The following is a 20,072-nucleotide window of genomic DNA, read 5'->3' as shown; positions in this document are numbered from 1 at the left end:
GTTCTATGTCCCAATGTCTTTGAATCCATCCCACTTTTCTCTCTGTCTCCCCTTTGCTCCTTGGTTTTGGCCCTCGTTATTTCCTTCCTTTTACCCCCAGTTCCATCTCTTGTAGTCTTATACGTTGTGGTCTGAGTGACCTTGCCAAAACACAAATCCCATTGCATCATTTGCCTGCTTTAAACCCTATTATGTGGACCTTCATTGCCCTCAGACTAAAGTCCAGTCTCCCATCACATGGCCTGTGAGGCCCCAGCCTGTCTTAACCTTTTTTCCTTCTACTGCCTTTCTCTTCACCTCCCACTGCTAAACTCCAACCTCCTATTCCCTAGCCACACTCAGCTACTGAGAGGTGTCCAAACTCAGCATGCTGCTTCATGACCCTGGCTTTTGCCTGGCCCTTCCTTTTTCATGGAGTGTTCTCATTCTCTTTGTACCTTGTAGTCTAACTGGACAACTCCTATTTGTTTTTCAACACCCAGAGGGTAAGTCTTCTGCCCTCAGAAGCACTCCCAGGCTGCTTTCTGCTAACCATTATTTTTTATATACACTCAAATTATACAAAATATCATACGTCTTTCTCCCCTTGCCCCCTGCAACTGCCCCCAAGTCACTAAAAGCAAGGATTGTGTCTTACTCATCTTGATAACTGTGGTGCCAAGCCTAAAGTTCCTGGCCTTTCATGGGTGCTCACTGTTATATAAATGCGAGTAAATCAAATGGGAAAGTTTTTAAATTCTAGTTTATATCTTTCTAGCTAAGATGTATTATGTTGACCATTTCTTTTACAGTAGTTGGCAGCAGGTTTAAATGCTAAAAAGTGACCCTCATCCTCATTGTAAATTTTTATTTCCCACTTCATTGGCCCCACTCAGCACTTTATTATTTTCATCACATTGTCTTCTTACCCTTATTTAATCATGGATAGGAGAATGTGGCAATGTCAGAATCACACTAAGATGATATGGAAGGAGATCCAAGGTGATGACCACCTAGAGTAAAAATCCTTGCGGTGTATTGGGACACCACAGAAGTTCTTAAAGTGATTGCTGCTAAAGCCATTTCTCCTATTCCTGGCCACAAGCCTTGGGGACGCAGCCTGCCTGCCTTCTTTACAAGTGAGCATCATTTTCTTTGATCCACTTGGACTTCCTCTAACTCGTCTTCTCACAGCTCTTGAGGGCTTTGCAAGGAACTGTCAGGGCTAATGAAAGGACAGTTTGAAAATCTTCTTTAGGCACATTCACTAAGTCATGTGTCCGTCAGCAAGTGTGGCTCTGTGTCTGTGGTGAGCCCCTTTCTCTGTCGGGACCTTGTCCCAGTGCCTGGAGAGCACCTTCTCAAACTGTAGACCTCACTGGCACTGGGATTGATCTGAGTGCCCCTGTCAGCCTGCCCAGCCTCAGAAAGGAAGCTGTGGAGGGCCAGTTCTCACCAAGAGCTCACAAGCTCCACTCTAGACTAGGCCCAGAAACCCTGCAGCCAGGCTGCCTGACTCATATGCAGCATGGGTCTCTGGCTGTGGTTTCCACACAGCCTCCCAGCTTGTTTCTTAATCTGTAAAATGGGTGGCTTTCAATGAATACTGTGGGTCCGTTGAGATCAGCAGAAGGGCATTTCACTTTATGGTCCCTTTATTCTTCTAGCTCTAACATCTTACACACACACACACACACACACACACACACACACGGATCTAGAATTTCTGGTGTGCACTTCTAGGGCACACTATATTGAATCAGCATTTGGTTCTGTGCTCCATCCAACTGTTGATGAGGTAGACCCTGGACAAAGCACCTAATGCCTTTGAGCCTCCATTTCTAAACCTAGAGAATAAGAAAATTAAATGATCTCCAAGGTCCATTTTGCATTATAATTCTGAATAGATCAGAGGGTTAAAGAAACCCTCAGACCTCGTTTATGTCACAGAGCTGCTGCCCATGGAGGCCATAATGTAGAAATGTGTCCCTTGATCGAAGCAGAGGTATTTATTATGTAAACACACTGTGTCCCCAGCACACAGAGTCAACTTTGCCAATGTGTTAATGCTTACCTAGGCCTGTACTACATTAGACATTCTGGAGCTAGGTACTATCCTTAAATTTATCTTTACTGTTGTAAATACAACTGTGTAATTGAGCTTCATCTGATTGTTTTAGAGTCACCAAGAGACTGCCTCTAATGACCCTAAGTGGCTCTGTATGCATAGAAAAATGGTTAGTTGGTTAGTCTAGTTCCTACCAGGTCTTTTAGGACTGCTTATCGTTGTTGTTTTCTTCTGGAATTTAACAGGAAAATTAGCTTAAAGTAACTAGTTATTTTTAAAAAGTGCTCAAAGCATCTATTTTTCATAGCTGTGCGAAAGTAAAAGAAATAATATTCATTTTTCACTTCATGCAAGAACCTCACTTGCATGAGGTTCTCGAAATAGAAAATCATAATCAGGACAACTTTTCACTTCTTCAGATGTTTTATATAGAATATCATTTGGCTTCTAAATCTGTGATTCTTTTTTTGTCTGTGGCTCCAGATTTTCATAATCTACCACTATTAAGCAGAAGTGGTAATTTATGAAGAAATTTGGGTTTGAAATCCTTATTATTTTCATGAAGATAAAAAGTAAAATAAGAATGTTAACCATTTGAGTCCTGTTGCTGAAGGGCATTGAGAGGAGTTGAGCCCCATCTCTCTCTCCCATTGATTGCAGTAGTTCCTCTTAAAGTCTCCCTTACCATCTGAAAAAAGAAAAAGAAAAGGCATTGGGTCTTCTTAGCATTATAGATATTCTTTTGGAATTAGTAGTTATGCTAAATAAGGTAAAGACAGCCATGGGAAAACTAAAAATTGTTTCTAGAATTGTAACAATTTAAAAGTAATTATAAATGTTTAGAGAGAGAAAAATACAGAAAAAATGTATTTACAGAGGGTAAATACATGTGTTATATATAGGTGTATATAAATAAAAGATTATATTTAAATCTATTAGCATTTTAAGACTTAAAATTCTCACACTTAAAGCAAGTATTTAATTTTTACAAATCTTTTAACGTTAATATGAGATTTAGGAATGATTAATCACCAACAAACTCAACCGTTCTAAGAACAGAGCAAAAGTATAGTTAAAAAATTCAAGCCTAGTAATGCATTTTATATAATGATAGAACAATTAGTTATAAAATAGGCATTTTTAGGTCTCCTCAATGAATATATTTAAGTCCTTGCGTTATATCTTTTAATATAGTTTTTGTTCCCTTTTTTCTTTTAGTTTAAAATGTTTTAAATCAAAATACTACATGTAGGCTGGGCATGGTGGCTCACGCCTATAATCTCAACACTTTGGAAGGCTAAGGTGGGAGGACTGCCTGAGCCCAGGAGTTCGAGATCAGCCTGGGCAACATGGCGAGACACTGTCTCTAATTTAAAAAAAAAAAAAAAAGTGTAGGTATCTAAAGTAGCCGAATTCATAGAAATAGAAATTAGAGCGGCAGTTACTAGGGGCAGGAGAAGGGGGAAATGGGAAGTTATTTAATGGATAGTTTCAGATCTGCACATGAAAAAGTTCTGAAGATCTTTTTCACAATAGTAACAATATGCTTAACACTACTGAGCTATACATTTAAAAATGGTTAATGTAAATTTTATGTGTTTTTTACTACAATAAAAAATGATAATGAAAATATAAAGATTAGATAGAATTTTAAAAATATTATCAGTTTCTTTTTCTTCTTCTTCCTCTTCTTCCTCTTCTTCTTCCTCTTCTTCCTCTTCCTCTTCTTCCTCCTCCTCCTCCTCTTCTTTCTCCTCTTCTTCTTTTTTTTATTTTCATTCTTCCCAGTCTGCTACTTAGGGGCAGTCATCTTTTCATTTTCTAAGATGTAAATTACATATAGTAAAGTTTGCCTTTTTAGTATACAGCAAAGTGTTGTTTGTTTTGATTCAGGGCATACAGGCACAGGTTCGTAATATGGGTATGTTACGTGATGCTGAGTTTTGGGGTTCTAATAATCCCGTTGCCCAAGTGGTGAACAAGGTACCTCATAGGTAGCCTTTCAGCCCTGGCTCCCCTCCCTCCCCACTTCTGGAGTCTCCAGTGTTTATTGCTCCCATCTTTGAGTTCTACATGTTTTGAAAAACAGTGGGCATACCACCACTACAGTTTAGATATGAGGTAGTTCCATCACCCTTAACAATCTCCCCTCCCTCCCCTACCCCAAGTTTCTGGGAACTTCTGATCTGGTTTTTGTCTCTATAGTTTTACCTTCTCTAGAGTGTCTCATAAATGGAATCATATGGTTTGCAGTCTTTGAGTGTGGCTTCTTTCTCTTACCATAATATATTTGAGATTCATTCAGGTTGTTATGTGTATCAGTAGTTTGTTTCTTTGTATTGCTGAGTATTATTGCATTGTCTAGATGTACCATGGTTTGTTTATCTTTTCTCCAGTTGAGTGACATTTGGTTTGTTTCCAGTTTGGAACTCTTAAGCGTTCATGTCCAAATTTTTGTGGTAACATGTTTTCAATTTTCTTGGATAAATAACTTGAATTGGGATTACTGGTTTTTATGGAAACTCTGTGTCTAACTTTATAAATAACTGCAAAACTGTTCTGCAAAGTGGTTGTACCATTTTGCATTCCCACCATCAATATATGTGTTCCAATTTTTCTGCCTTTTCAGCATTTTGTATCTTCAGGTTTAAAATTTAAACTATATTTTAGCTATTCTGATAGGTGTGTAGTGGTATATCATTATGGTTTTAATTTGCATTTCTCTAACAATCAATGGCGTTCAGCATTTTTTCCAGGCGCTTATTTACCATCCATATATCTTTGATAAAGTGACTGTTCATGTCTTTTGCCCTTTTCTTTTAATGGGTTGTTTGTTTTCTTGCTATTGAGTTTTGAGTTCTTTATATATTCTGGATATAAGTCCTTTATCAGATATGTGACTTGCGGTACCTAATTCTGGTCTGTAGTTTGTTTTTTCATTCTTGTAACATTATCTTTCAAAAAACAGGTTTTTCATTATGGTAAAAGTCCATTTTATCCATTTTTTTTCTTCCATGGATTGTGCTTTTGGTGTCTTACCTAAGAAATCTTTACTGGTTCAAGGTTCAAAAAATTTATGTTTTCTTATAGAAGTTTTATAGGTTGGGATTTTACATTTAGTCCTATGATCCGTTTTAAGTTAATATTTCATATGGCGTAAAGAATGGATCGGTTGTATTTTTTTTGTTTGTTTTTGCAGTTGTTCCAGTACCATTTGCTGAATACTCTTTTCTGAATTGCTTTACGTATTTGTGGAAAATCGATTTGCTGTGTGTGTGTGTGTGTGTGTGTGTATCTTTGACCCCTCTGTTTTGTTCCATTACTCTATGTCTGTCATTTTACTAGTACCACACTGTGGTAATGCAAGTAGCTTTACAGAAAATCTTGAGATCTGGTAATGGGAGTTCTTCAGCTTTGTTCTTTTTCAAAAATTGTTTCAATTATTCTAGTTTCTTAGCTTTTATATATAAATTTTAGAATCACTTTGTCATTTTCAATCAAATGTCTTGGAATTTTGATAGGGATTACACTGAATCTATATGGTAGCTGGGAAGTGTGGAATTGATAGCTTAATAGTATTATCTTCTAATCCACACACATGGGGTATCTCGCCATTTGTCAGGTGCTCTTTGATTTCTTTCAGCAATGTTTTATAGTTTTCAGCATAGAGATCTTCTACATATTTTCTTAGATTTATACCTATTTCATGTATTTTTTGTTTTTAAATTTCACTTTGTGTTCATTGCTGGTATATAGAAATATATTGATATTTGTACATTGAACTTCTAGCTTATAACCTCGAGAAACTTGTATCTTGTTAGCTCTAATAATTTATTTGTAGATTTTTGGGGGAGTGTCCACAAAGATAGTCATGTTATCTGTGAATAGAGTTTTTTTTCTTTCTTTCTAGTCTGGATGACTTTTATTCTTTTTCTTGCCTTATTGCCTGGCTGTTACCTTCAGTATGATGTTGAATAGGAATGCTGAGAGTAGACTCTTGTTTCCAGTCTTAGGGGGAAAGCATTCATTCTTTTACTGTTACATATGATGTCTGCCGAATGTTTTTTGTAGATACCCCTTATCAGGTTGAGGAAGTTCCCTTCAATTCCTATTTTGCTTAAACTTTTTTTTTCCTTTTTTAAAAATCATGAATGGATGGTGATTTTGTCAAATGCTTTTTTCTGCATATAATGAGATTATCTTTATATATTTTTCTTTTTAGCCTGTTGATAGGGTGAATTACATTGATTTTTGAATGTTTACTTTGCATTCCCAGGATAAATGCCATTTGTTCATAATATATTATTCTTTGTATATATAGTTGGATTTGATTTGCTAAAATTTTGTTAAGAACTTTTGCATCTATGTTTATCAGAGCTATTAGTCTGTAGTTTTTCTTTTTTATAATGTCTTTATCTGGCTTTAGTGTTTAGGGAATGCTGGCCTCATAGAATGAGTTGTAAAGTAGTTTTTTAAAATTTTCTCTCTCTCTGGAAGAGTTTGTATAGAATTGATATTATTTCTTTCTTTAAATATTTAGTGGAATTTACCAGTGAAACCATTTGAGCTTGAGGTTTTCTTTATAGAAAGAGTTTAAACTATAAATTCAATTTTGTAAATAGATACAGGACTATTCAAGTTATCTGTTTCTTCTCATGTGAGTTTTGGTAGGTTGTGTCTTTATAAGAATTTGTCCATTTTTGTTTAAATTGTTAAATTTATTGAAATAAATTTTGATATGCCTTGTTTTTATTTTCATTCAATTCAGAATACTTCCTAATTTTCCTTTTGATTGCTTATTTGACCCATGGGTTACTTAGATGTGTGTATTTTTTCCCCAAGTATTTTTCAGATAATCTCATGTTATTGATTTCTAATTTAATTACATTGTAGTCAGAGAACATAATGATAAACTCGACCTTTTATCATTATAATGACCTTTATTCTTTATAATATTCTTTGCACTGCAGTCTACTTTGAGTAATATAGCCACCTCAGCTTTCTTTTATTGTTAACATGGAATATCTTCTTCCCTATTCTTATTGTACCTATTTGTGTTTTTATATTTAAAGTATATTTCTTATAGGCAGTATATAGTTGTATCTTGCTTTTTCATCCAAACTGGCAGTATCTGCTTTTTAATTGAGGTGCTTAATTGAGACCATTTATATTTAATGTCATTATTGTTTTCTTTTCTTTTTCTTTTCTTTTTTTTTTTTTTTTTTTTTGAGACAGAGTCTTGTTCTGTTCCCCAGGCTGGAGTACAGTGGTGCAATCTTGAGTCACTGCAGCCTCTGCCTCCTGGGTTCAAGCGATTCTCCTGCCTCAGCCTCCCAAGTAGCTGGGATTACAGGCGTATGCCACTATGCACAGCTAATTTTTGTATTTTTAGTAGAGATGGGTTTTTACCATATTGGCCAGGCTGGTCTTGAACTCAAGTGACCCACCCACCTGGGCCTCCCAAAGTGCTGGGATTACAAGCGTGAGCCACCACGCCCAGCCTAATGTGATTATTGATACAGTTGGTTTAAATCTGCTATCTTGGTATTCATTTTTTATTCTATTCTTTATTCCCCTTTTCCTCTTATTCTACTTTCTTTTAGATTATACATTTTCCTATGATTCCATTTTATCCTCCTGTGTTAGCTTTATTAGATTTAGAGTTTATAGCATACATCTTTAACTTATCATAGTGTACTCAGCAGTATATTTCCCTTCTCCCTTCTTAGCCGTTGTTCTATCTTTGTCATACATTTTACATCTACATATTGTAGTACATTCCCATACATTGTTATTTTTGCTTTAAACAGTCAATGATTATTATAGACAGAGCCTCAGTATGTTGCCCAGGCTGGCCTCAAACTCCTAGCTAGGCTCAAGTGGTTCTCCCACCTCAGCCTCTTGAGAAGCTGGGACTACAGGTATGTGGCACTGCACCTGGCAACAGTCAGTTATCTTAGATTTAAATAGTAAGGGGGAAAAGTTTTTGTATTTAACCATTAGTTATCATTTCTGGTGCTCTTCACACTCTTGCATAGATCTAGTTTTTTCATCTGGTATCATTTTCCTTCTATCTGAAGGAGTTACAGTGATGAATCCTTCCAGCTTTTGTATGTCTGAAAAAGTCTTAATTTCACCTTAAATTTCTGAAAGATGTTTTCACTGGGCATAGAATTACAGATTGACAGGTTTTTTTTTTCTTTCAGTTAAAGATGTTGCTGCACTGTCTTCTGTCTAGCATTGTTTCCAACCAGAAGTCGGCTATCATTCTGTTGCTCTGTACATAACAATTTTTTCCGGCTGCTTCTAAGATTTTATCACTGATAGTAAGCAATTTGATTATGATACACCTTGTAGACTTCTTCACAATTCTCTTGTTTGGGGTTTGTTTAGCTTCTTGGATCTGTAGGTTATTGTTTTAGTAAAATGTGAGGAAAATTACCATTACTTCTTAAAATGTTTTCTCTCCTTTTTTTTTTTTTTCAGGGACTTCACTACAGATATATTTGGTTGCTTGAAACTGTCCCATAGCTTATTGACACTTTGTTCTTTTTTTGATTTGTTCTTTTTCATTCTTTTTTTTTTTTCTTTTTTTTGACAGAGTCTCGCTCTGTGGTTCTGTGGCCCAGGCTGGAGTGCAGTGGCGCAATCTCGGCTCACTCCAACCTCTGCCTCCTGGGTTCATGCAGTTCTCCAGCCTCCCAGGTAGCTGGGATTACAGGTGTGTGCCACAACGCCCAGCTATTTTATATTTTTAGTAGAGATGGGGTTTCACCATATTGGCCAGGCTTGTCTCCAACTCCTGACCTAAAGAGATCCACCTGCCTCGGCCTCCCAAAGTGCTGGGATTACAGGCATGAGCCACCACACCTGGCCGATTTGTTCTTTTGATTCAACGTTTCTTCTGTGTTTTATTTTGGATAGTTTCTATTGCTCATATATCACTAATACTTCTTCTGCCCTATCTAATCTACTGTTAATCTCATCTAGTGTACTTTTCTTCTCAAATATTGTATTTTTCACCTTGATAATTTAATTTAGGTTTTCTTACATTTCTCACACCTGTCCTTAATATGCTAATGTTTTCCTCTACTTTCTTGAACATATGAAATATAGTTATAACTGTTTTTAATGTTCCTGTCTATAAATCATCTTTGTCATGTCTGGGTCATTTTGATTAATTTTTCTCCTCATGAGTGATATTTCCCGGCTTGTTCTTATGCCTAGTACTTTTTATTGGATGCCAGACATTGTGAATTATTGGATGCTAGAGACTTTATTAAATATTCTTGAGCTTTGTTTTGAGAGAAAATTAAGTTACTTGGAAACAGTTTGACCTTTCAGGGCTTCCTTTTAAACTGTTTTATGTAGGACCAAAACACTCTTCAGTCTAGGACTCATTTTTCCCTTAAATTAGTCCTAGACTGAAGGGAATTAGAATTCTTCTAAGCATTCAGAAGGAGATTTAGGCAGTATACTTCTGAATATCTGATATCCCTTTTTACAGAGTTTTTTTTTCATTTAGGCTGGTGGGTGGTAATACCAACTGGTGCCTACCCTATGTGATTTCTGAAAATTGTTCTGCCTGCTTCTTTTGGGTGGTTCTTTCCCCAGCCTCGGGTAGTTTCCTCACATGCAGGTGTGCTAAGGGCTCTGCTGAAGCCTGGAAGCAGGAAGAACTGCTGCAGATCCCTATAAACCTTTCTTTTATTTTGAAGTGTTTAAAATTTATTTTATTTAAATTTTTTAATAAAAATACATGTACATACCCAAAAAGCAAATAGAATGAATAGAAAAAAATAGTAGTTCTCTTTTTTCATTTATCCAGTCGGTGCCTTAGACGCAGCCACTTTTAAGTTTTAGTTGTTTTTTCTCATTTTTACCTCCACATTTCTATGTAATATATTTATACTTACACTATTTCTTGCTTTTTCCATTTTAGATGTTAGGTAATCAAGTTGTAGTAGATTAGGATTTAGCAGTTTTAAACCATTCCTGCCATGCAATTTTTCTTCTTGTTACCTTCTCAATAAAGTTAACTTTTAAAAGGTAAATCCACAAAAAAATGAAAAAATAATATGGGTCATGTATATTTTATTTATGAGCATTCCGTGTTTTCTTCCTTGCTCTGTTTTCAGTAAAACTGCCTTTGAGCTTATCTAATTGTTCCATTAGATCTATCATATACCTATCAGTAGCTCCCCTGTGCCCTGCAAATGCTTAGATGTGTTAGATAATCTGTGTGTTCATTAGCACGGAAGCTCTCCCTCCTGGAGTTCTCCATCTTCCCTTACCATTGCAGACCAGGTACAGACCAGCTGCAGCTTGGGCTTGTCCAGCAGCAGTCCCCCTGAGATCTCCCTGCACTCCAGCCTGCTGATTCCCTTCCTTTCCTCCAGTATCTGAGTTCCTGGTTCCTATGTCCCATGCCTGCCTTTTTTCTTGATTTGCTCCTCCATTTTGGTGTCTGAAATATCTAAAAATGTTTTAATTCTACCTTTACACTCAAATGATGATTTGGCCAAGTAAAGAATTCTGGATAAAAAAACTCTTTTCTCTCAGAATTTTAAAGACATTTTCTTCATCTTTTTCTGACTGCCAGCAAAGTGGTTCTGTTGCTAGTCCCTGTGTTTGTAACTTGTTTCTTCCATTTGGAAGCTTTTAGTATTTTCTCTCTATGCCTAGTGATTAAGGTTTCAGGGTGGTGTGCTTTGGTGGAGGGCCTTTTCATTTCTTGTGGTGGGCATTTGGTCATCTCATTTAACTGGAGACTTGTGTCCCTCAGTTCTGGAACAATTCTTAAATTATTTGATAATTCTCTTCCTTCTGTTCTCTCTCCAAAATAGAAATGCATCCTATTTTGATGTTGGACCTCCTAGATTTATCCTTTTTCTTTTCCGATTCTTTTTTTTTTTTTTTTTTTTTTTGAGACAGAGCCTTGCCCTGTTGCCTAGGCTGGAGTGCAATGATGCGATCTCAGCTCACTGCAACCTCTGCCTCCTGGGTTCAAGCAATTCTTTGTCAGCCTCCCCAGTAGCTGGGATTATAGACATGTGCCACCACACCCAGCTAATTTATTTGTTTTTTTTTTTTTAAGTGGAGACGGGGTTTTACCATGTTGGCAAGGCTGGTCTTGAACTCCTGACCTCAAGTGATCCGCCCATCTCACCCTCTCAAAGTGCTGGGATTACAGGCATGAGCCATCGCGCTCGCGCCCGGCCACTGTTCTACTTTTTGGAAGCTTTTTCCAACCAGCCTTTCTGTGGAGATAAGGAAATGTAAAATGTGGTTGAATTTAACAGCCATTTCTTTGGCATTTCTTCTTGTTTTGACAGTGTGTGGGACCCAACACTAAAACACTATTTGTTGTTTTTCTGCCATTCACATTTAACTGATAGTCCTATAGTTTCATTTGTTAAACCTGGTAAGTATATTCCCATGGCTAGTGAGAGTAAACTAGAAAAATGGAGGTGACGTGGGAGTCCTTAGACAGCAGTGATTTGGTCAGGTACAGGGTAATGTGCCTTCGCTTCTTTCCTGGCAGTTGTTTTAGATTTGCAAGGAGTTTGGATAGGGGGAGAAAGAGGTTACTTTATTTCAGTGCTGAATCTCCGACTGTACCGGTGTTGGCCAAGTCAGATTAAGTTTGGAAGAAAAGCACATGTTATAGGAACCAGAAACACTCAGGCCTGTTCCTCTTTTCGTATCCTGTCATGCTTGCTACCAATATGCAGTAGCAGTTGAATTGGAATCTATGTAAAAAGGCTTTTAGGCAGACAACACTAGAAAATACCTCAATCTCAATTGTCCAGGCTGTTTAATGTGTATGAGTTCCCACTGAGGTGATACCTCCTGATCTTTGCTCAGTGCCTGAAATAGACTTATATGGTCCATGGCTTTAAAGATCTCTCCTGGAAGCCTTGTAGTATTTTTCTCTGCCCTGTCAGCAAGTCTCAGTGAGCTCTGACGAGGCACCAGACATATGGATCGTTTGTCTTGCAATTAGAAGAGCCTTTGAATGTAATTCTAGCCATTTGTGCCACGGACATTTCTGATCCAAGGGTTTTCCCTCCATGGAGCTTTCCATTTCCTTTGCCTTCTTTTTCAAATTATGTCGTTTTCAGTTTTCATACAAAAGTCTAGTTTTAAAGGAATCTAGCATATTTATGTGAAATATATGAAAAAATTAGATTTCTAATCATTTTTTTAGTTGCCTATCCTTTGGCTCAACAAATTCTCCAGAAGTGTGCACACACACATACATGTTCAAGGATGTATGTAGAAGGATGTTCCTTGCAATTTTATTTAAAATATCCAAGTATTAACAATAACTGTAATGTCCTTCAATAGGAAAATGGGTTAAATAGACTATGGTTGCTTATATATGCTTCTCTTGCTTGATACAATGGATGATCAGTTAAAATGATTGAAATAAAAGCAGCTTTGTTTATGTTGAAGAACAGCATGAATAAATTCAGTTAATTTAGTAATTTTTTAAAACTCCAGCTGGGAATTTAAAAATGTTTTTATATGACCTTAGAGTTTTGTTTTTTAAAGCTCTTTTCATAGCTTAAATGGTGCTTTAATACCCTTTTTTCATGAAGTTGGCATTCAGTTAAAACATGTAAATGGAATTTAGCATACAAATAGTTTTAGGTATAACTTTAACTTTCAAAATATAGAGACTATCATGTAGTAAATAATATTCTGGTTAGCATTCATAGACATAGGGACCACATGCCAGCTTCCCAAATAATTACGATTTCTAAGCTTCTACTTAGTCTCCTTTTGTTGGAAATGGGTATCTTTTTTTTTTAAAGCATCATATGAGTTAATATATGTAATTTTTATAAATTATAAATATGTTAACAATTATTGTTATTCAAAAGCCAAGCCTTAAAATTTGGAGAATATGAACCTTTCAGTAAAAAAGGAATCTCATCACTTTATAGTTAGTCACACTTTGGTTTTTAACCCAAAAGAGAATTGTGGTCTTCATTTACTGTGCTCACCGATCTGGTCTGGTTCCTAATAACTTTGGACAGTTTCTGAAAACCAAATCTACCTACCCCCACTACCAGCATTGAGTCAACTTAAAAACTGTCTAAATGGATCTGATGGCAATTTTAGAAAAGGATGCTGCTTGAGGAAAGATGCTTATTTGGGAGAGAAGACTGTGTGTGTTTGTGCATGTGCATGTATTACATATATATGTTCTGTGGTCAGATTTTATGTTGGAATTATTTGTGATGACACAATTTTATCTACAGATTAGAGAGGTCTCCCCAAGTACTTTGTAGATTTTTTGGTTTTTATATTATGCCATTAGAGGGCAGTATTGTAGAGGTTAAGTTTTCTTTCTCGCATGTATTGACTTGGAAACTGTTTATGTTGTATTATAATTTAGCAAACTTCAGGGCTTAGATTTCTAGTATATTAAATTGTAGCCTTAATTGATGCATCCCTGCAAGTATTTTAAATTAATATAGGAAATTTTGAAAGGGTTAAGCTATTTTATACCCACATCTCATTTTGGTTTGGAGAAGGGAATTATTTGGTCAGTGTGGCCAAGAGGGTGAAACAGAGGTGAGCCTACAGCATCTATTGGCTGCTTAACTATTTTTAACCACCATTATATCCTCCCTTTTCTGGTTCTGGACACTGCAAATGGGCAGAGACTAACTTCAAGGATTTGTATGCTTTGAATACATACTTTATAATATTTCAATCCCTCTGATATAAGAAGGCTCATAGGATTGAGGGATTGAGTCTTAGAGGAATTGTCACTCAGCTTCCAAAAACGTGCCTTAGGGACTTAACTAAAAATAGATCTATGTGGAATTCAACCTGTGGATTGACTTTTCTGGGTCTAAATAGAAGGCATATTTAATTACTGGGGAGAAGATGCTAATAGGGAGATGTGATTTTAAGGTTTGTGGCTCTAGGGGCTTTTTGGGAATATCCTGGATTTTATCTGAAGTCTTTCCCTCATGCCTAGCAAAGAATATATAATGTTTTTTGTTTTGTTTCTATAAAACAAAAGGTAGTATCTCTCAAAGAGCAAATGTGATTTTTTTCCCTCTAAAATTAAAAAAATAGCATGATTGCAGGATGATTATTATATTTAAAAATAAAACCGTCTATAAAATCCTCCCAGTACCGCTGCCGGTAAGAACTAGATAATTGAAATCAAGACACTCGAAGTCTTAACAGTGGTGGGACTGGGCATGCCCAGTAGCTCAGACGGTTCGGGTTGCAAATAGGAAGCTTTCGCCGTTAAGCAGCCGCGGGACACAGCTCCGGGGACCGGGGTCTGACTCCCTTAACGTAAGCACGTGTGGGGGCCCCCATAGTATTTTTCAGGGACCCTTCACATTTTCTGCCGAAGCAATGGCCCAGTGTTTTGAGGCCGCCCTGGAAACCTCCGAACCCAGCACCCCACTCCCTCTGAGCACGGCCCGCGCCAGGCCAGCCCACCCCACGAGCGGGATCTGGAGAATGGGGGCGGAGGTGGGGGTGGGGAGAGGCGGGGAAGCAGGGAAGCGGGAGGACCTGGAAGGGAGAAGGGGAAGGGAGAAGGGGGCGGTCCCAGTGGTGTGCCGGCCAATCGGCGCAGCTCTTTCCTGCATATATTTTGCACTAAGACTGGGAGTCGTGGTCTAGAGCTGAGTGGAGCCCGGCTGCGGATCTGGGAAGCTCCTCTGCACGGCACTGGGATCCGCATCTTCCTGGGATCATCACGCCCTAGAAGCTGGGTTTCTTTAAATTAGGGCTGCCGTTTTCTGTTTCTCCCTGGGCTGCGGAAAGCCAGAAGATTTTATCTAGCTTATACAAGGCTGCTGGTGTTCCCTCTTTTTTTCCACGAGGGTGTTTTTGGCTGCAATTGCATGAAATCCCAATGGTGTAGACCAGTGGCGATGGATCTAGGAGTTTACCAACTGAGACATTTTTCAATTTCTTTCTTGTCATCCTTGCTGGGGACTGAAAACGCTTCTGTGAGACTTGATAATAGGTAAATGTCGGCTAAGATAGTTTCTTTAAATTTATTCGTGGGATACTTATAATAATACAGGTGAAAGATAGGCGAATTCCTTTGTCCATTGCTGAGAGATTATGGTGACATGGATGTTGTTTTTCGAAATGTTAAAAAACCTTATTTTTGGAAGTCTGGCCAGAGAACAGGCTTTCCCCACATTATGTAATTTAGTCCTTTGTGGCTTACTAAAATAGGGAGATGCCTGGATATTCGTTAGTAAGAGAGGGGCTGGCATTTTCTGGAGGGTGATACATTACATAGTGTTAAATAACATTCAAAATATGATGCTAGCAATATCACAAAATTGGGAGATCCTTTTTATCTTGGACGCTTAAGATAAATTCCATTTATCGATGACCTTTTTCCCTCTTTTTCAGCTCCTCTGGTGCAAGTGTGGTAGCTATTGACAACAAAATCGAGCAAGCTATGGTATGTACTGATGAAAAATCATTTATACTAAATGTGGGCACAGCACAAAAATAAGATGTTTTGTGGAACCAGTGCATCCCTAAGTTCAGATGATGGTGATTGCTCTTGATGCGCGTAGAAATGCCGGCGCTGTCTCCATTCGGCCAGCGTGGAGCCACCTACCACGGCAGCCGTGGAGGGAGAAAGGGGGCCCTGCGGGTATTAAATGGTCTTCTTCCCCGAACTGGTTTCACACGAGGGGATTTTCTCACGGTGACCCTTTTTGCTGGGGATTTATTAGGGAAGCGCTGGCCAACTATCTCCTTCGGCTGGTCGTGAGCACACCTTTAGCGATGTGGCTTTACTAGGAATCCTAATATTTTACTAGGGAGCCGGGAGGTGGGGAGGGCCCCAGAAGTCGGGATCCTGGATAAGGGTCTTCTAGACGGTGCACAAACGGGTCCCCGGTGGCGCGGGCTCCTTCACAATGAAGAAGAATCAGAGAAAAAGTTTTGTTTTCTTAGCCTGCGCCTGGATTTCTCCTATTTTTTATTTCCGCCTTGGCCGTTCTTTGTTATTGGAGCAGCGCCTGTGGCTCTTCTCACGGGATTCTCTGCCCACTGTTGCTAGGCAAACTCTGAACCTTTAATTCGGAGCTATAAATAACTCGGGCTCCCATTGGCTGCGACGTCTGCCCAGGTTTCTGTGATGTCAGCTTAATCACGAAAAGAGGGGGGCGGGGTGGAGGGAAGAAAATGCGGCAACATGTTCGGTAGGAACTGGCTGCAGCCGGTGCTGAAGGAGGCGGCTCCGGGCGAGCGCGGGGCGGGGCCTGGGGGCGGGGACGCGGTGGGCGCGCTGTGGCTTGGACATCCCCGCTGCTGGTCTCAGTCGGGGACCCAGCGCCCGGCTCTGGCCCAGTCTCAGGAAGCCTTACTTGGGCGTTTCTGGCCAACGTCTGCAGAGAAGCACAGACTTTTACAAAGCTTGATCATTTATACGTTAAACTCAAGTATTGTACAGTCATGGTTGTATTCAGATTTCCCCAAGTGTCATTGAACCACCTTTAAAGGCGGAATATGTAAATAGTTAGGGAGATCCATGTAAAATAATGTCTTGGAAACTCAGAGAGTCCAGAAAATACCAAATAATGAGTTAAACCTTTTCTGTCTTCTTTCCAGGATCTAGTGAAAAGCCATTTGATGTATGCGGTCAGAGAAGAAGTGGAGGTCCTCAAAGAGCAAATCAAAGAACTAATAGAGAAAAATTCCCAGCTGGAGCAGGAGAACAATCTGCTGAAGACACTGGCCAGTCCTGAGCAGCTTGCCCAGTTTCAGGCCCAGCTGCAGACTGGCTCCCCCCCTGCCACCACCCAGCCACAGGGCACCACACAGCCCCCCGCCCAGCCAGCATCGCAGGGCTCAGGACCAACCGCATAGCTGCCTATGCCCCCGCAGAACTGGCTGCTGCGTGTGAACTGAACAGACGGAGAAGATGTGCTAGGGAGAATCTGCCTCCACAGTCACCCATTTCATTGCTCGCTGCGAAAGAGACGTGAGACTGACATATGCCATTATCTCTTTTCCAGTATTAAACACTCATATGCTTATGGCTTGGAGAAATTTCTTAGTTGGGTGAATTAAAGGTTAATCCGAGAATTAGCATGGATATATTGGGACCTCATGCAGCTTGGCAGATATCTGAGAAATGGTTTAATTCATGCTCAGGAGCTGTGTGCCTTTCCATCCCTTCCGGCTCCCTACCCCTCACTTCCAAGGGTTCTCTCTCCTGCTTGCGCTTAGTGTCCTACATGGGGTTGTGAAGCGATGGAGCTCCTCACTGGACTCGCCTCTCTCCTCTCCTCCCCCCAGGAGGAACTTGAAAGGAGGGTAAAAAGACTAAAATGAGGGGGAACAGAGTTCACTGTACAAATTTGACAACTGTCACCAAAATCCATAAAAAACAATAGTACTGTGCCTCTTTCTTCTCAAACAGTGGATGACACAAAACTATGAGAGTGACAAAGTGGTGACAGGTAGCTGGGACCTAGGCTATCTTACCATGAAGGTTGTTTTGCTTATTGTATATTTGTGTATGTAGTGTAACTATTTTGTACAATAGAGGACTGTAACTACTATTTAGGTTGTACAGATTGAAATTTAGTTGTTTCATTGGCTGTCTGAGGAGGTGTGGACTTTTATATATAGATCTACATAAAAACTGCTACATGACAAAAACCACACCTAAAGAAATTTTAAGAATTTGGCACAGTTACTCACTTTGTGTAATCTGAAATCTAGCTGCTGAATACGCTGAAGTAAATCCTTGTTCACTGAAGTCTTTCAATTGAGCTGGTTGAATACTTTGAAAAATGCTCAGTTCTAGCTAATGAAATGGATTTCCCAGTAGGGGTTTCTGCATATCACCTGTATAGTAGTTATATGCATATGTTTCTGTGCATGTTCTCTACACAATTGTAAGGTGTCACTGTATTTAACTGTTGCACTTGTCAACTTTCAATAAAGCATATAAATGTTGATAAACAAGTGTTTTTCATATGACCCTGTTAATGTAATGGCAGTCATTTCCACAACTGTTTCCAGGTAAAGTTAACAATTTGACTAGTAAAATCCTGAACGGCAGTGGAATGATTGGAAAAGTAGGGGCGTGATTTGACTGCATGAAGTAAAAGGAAATTGACACATTGAGTTGTTCAGCTGGTAAGGGAAGAGACAGTGGAGGAGTCCAGCTCAATTCTAACTACTGTGTGACTTGGACAGGTTGCTTCACTCCTGGACGGATGTAGGGGTTTGAAAGAGATGATCTCTTACATTCCCCTTTGGCTTTAAAATTCTAGGAGTCCATGAAAATCTTAATTTTTTACTGAACTGAGAGGAAGAAGGAGCCTTATTCTGTGTATAATTGGAATAAGCAGATCCAGGATCAAAAGACGGAAGTTGGAGAAGCTGATTTCCACTTTAAGAACCCTGTCACCCTGGGTTGGGATGTTTCTCCTAGTGTAGGATGAGTTTCTAGCTCCTGGGATAATTCGTTTTGTCTAAGCAAAAGATGATTTGAGGTGGGACCAGATGAGCAAGGATGTCCTTGCAGTTGATTCTGCATGACTATAAAACAGGCCAAAATGAAAACCACGAAGGAATCCTGAGGCAGATTGGCCCCTGGCACCTGAGGACTGAGCCTGAGGGATCCCACTCTGCAGTAGGAGTAACGTGAGCGAGCAAGTGAATGGGGTGGGTTTACCGGCTCTGTAATCTATCAACCTAGGGCCTCAGCAGTGGCCCCCTGCCCAGTAGGAGTTGGACCAATCCCAAGTTCTAAGGCTTGTCTAAGTCCTTGCAGAACAAGGACAAACTTTCTGAATCATTCATTTCTCTCATCTAGAGCTGGTGGGAGATTGAGAGGTGAATGGGACATCCAAGATCCCTAAGAAGAATTGTTCGATAGCGTGCATGTGTTATAAAGTGGTGACACGGGCATCCTGTTGAAATGATGGATGGCTCACTGCCATAGGCTGATAGCAGTTGTCATAAAGATATTTTGGGGGAATTTGAAGAGGACATGAAGAAAAATCTTTCATATTGGCTTGTTGGTTATATAACTTCAACTTTAATAAAGGAATACTTATGTAGTAATTACATTTCCTTGAAAAAACTATAGTGAATAGAAATCCCTAGCCATTTCATTTTTTATGTTTTTAATGAAGATCTTTAAAATACCATAGGTGGTAATCGTGGAAAATTTGAAAAATCTCATGTCAGTGTATTAAGATGGTGGAGAACTTTTTTCTCCATTATTTAATGGAACTTTGGGTCTTTTTATTAAAAATGTGAGACTTATGAAATTTTGGCAGCTGAATATTTGTGAAATAAGAATGAATTATTAAAAGATGTCTTTCCATACATGTTCCTCGTTTTAGTAATTACTAAACATACTTGAGATGATTGACTTATATTTAAACATATTCAAGGTAATTTAAAAAGGCATTTTGCTACTAGCTTATAGACCTGAGTGTAGGTCTTATTGGCCTGTGGGTTATTATATAACTGATTATGTTGCACTTACGTTCTGTGGAGAAGGAAAGATTTTTAAGGGGAATGGCATGCTGTACCAGCACTGAGTGTTCATGACATCAGTTGCAGCAGGAGAAACCCCCGTTCAATGAAGGAGAAATAGGAATTTTACATGGATTTGAATGAACGTCTACTTTCTATTTCAAATGAACAGTGTTCATATTTCAGTAATTGTGTGCATTTTTTGCATACTTTAAAAGAGAACTTTTATTTTTCATTATGGAATATATATGCGATGCCAGAACAGCTTTAAATTTATACAAGAAATGTATAAAAGTTAATTATAACTAAAATTAGGAATGAAAATTAATCTATATAGACACTACTCTGCTCTTGCTTTGTGTAAAATAAGTAGTTGAAACTACCAGGGCCTGACAACATGACTGCTTTTAGACGTCAACTTCAAATCCATTCAGGCAGCAATTGTGGCATTACGATTTTTAGAAATGGAGGCAGAGAAAATAAAGTTTCCTCTCCCTCTTAGGTAACA

General features: G+C 38.7%; 1 protein-coding gene across 9 annotated transcripts in view; it reads left to right on the top strand.

The window, feature by feature from the left end:
* Positions 1-18,037, top strand: part of TSC22D1 (TSC22 domain family member 1) — a 143,031-nt gene extending 124,994 nt beyond the window's left edge. For 4 of the 9 annotated variants that reach the window (XM_019039645.4, XM_063697331.1, XM_063697330.1 and 1 more), the window contains 2 exons: positions 15,461-15,512; positions 16,673-18,037. In XM_019039645.4, coding sequence (XP_018895190.3) covers positions 15,461-15,512; positions 16,673-16,930 — 310 coding nt within the window. In that variant the 3' untranslated portion in view covers positions 16,931-18,037. Of the gene's footprint in view, positions 1-14,324; positions 15,060-15,460; positions 15,513-16,672 lie in introns of those variants that run through there. The other 5 variants (XR_010130562.1, XR_010130563.1, XR_010130561.1 and 2 more) reach the window with 3 other exon arrangements.
* The last annotated feature ends 2,035 nt before the right edge of the window (positions 18,038-20,072 follow it).

The sequence above is a fragment of the Gorilla gorilla genome, chromosome 14, assembly GCF_029281585.2.
Source record: "Gorilla gorilla gorilla isolate KB3781 chromosome 14, NHGRI_mGorGor1-v2.1_pri, whole genome shotgun sequence".
NCBI lineage: Eukaryota > Metazoa > Chordata > Mammalia > Primates > Hominidae > Gorilla > Gorilla gorilla.
Note: the sequence above shows the minus strand (reverse complement) of the source record. Positions and strands in the feature narration are given on the sequence as shown.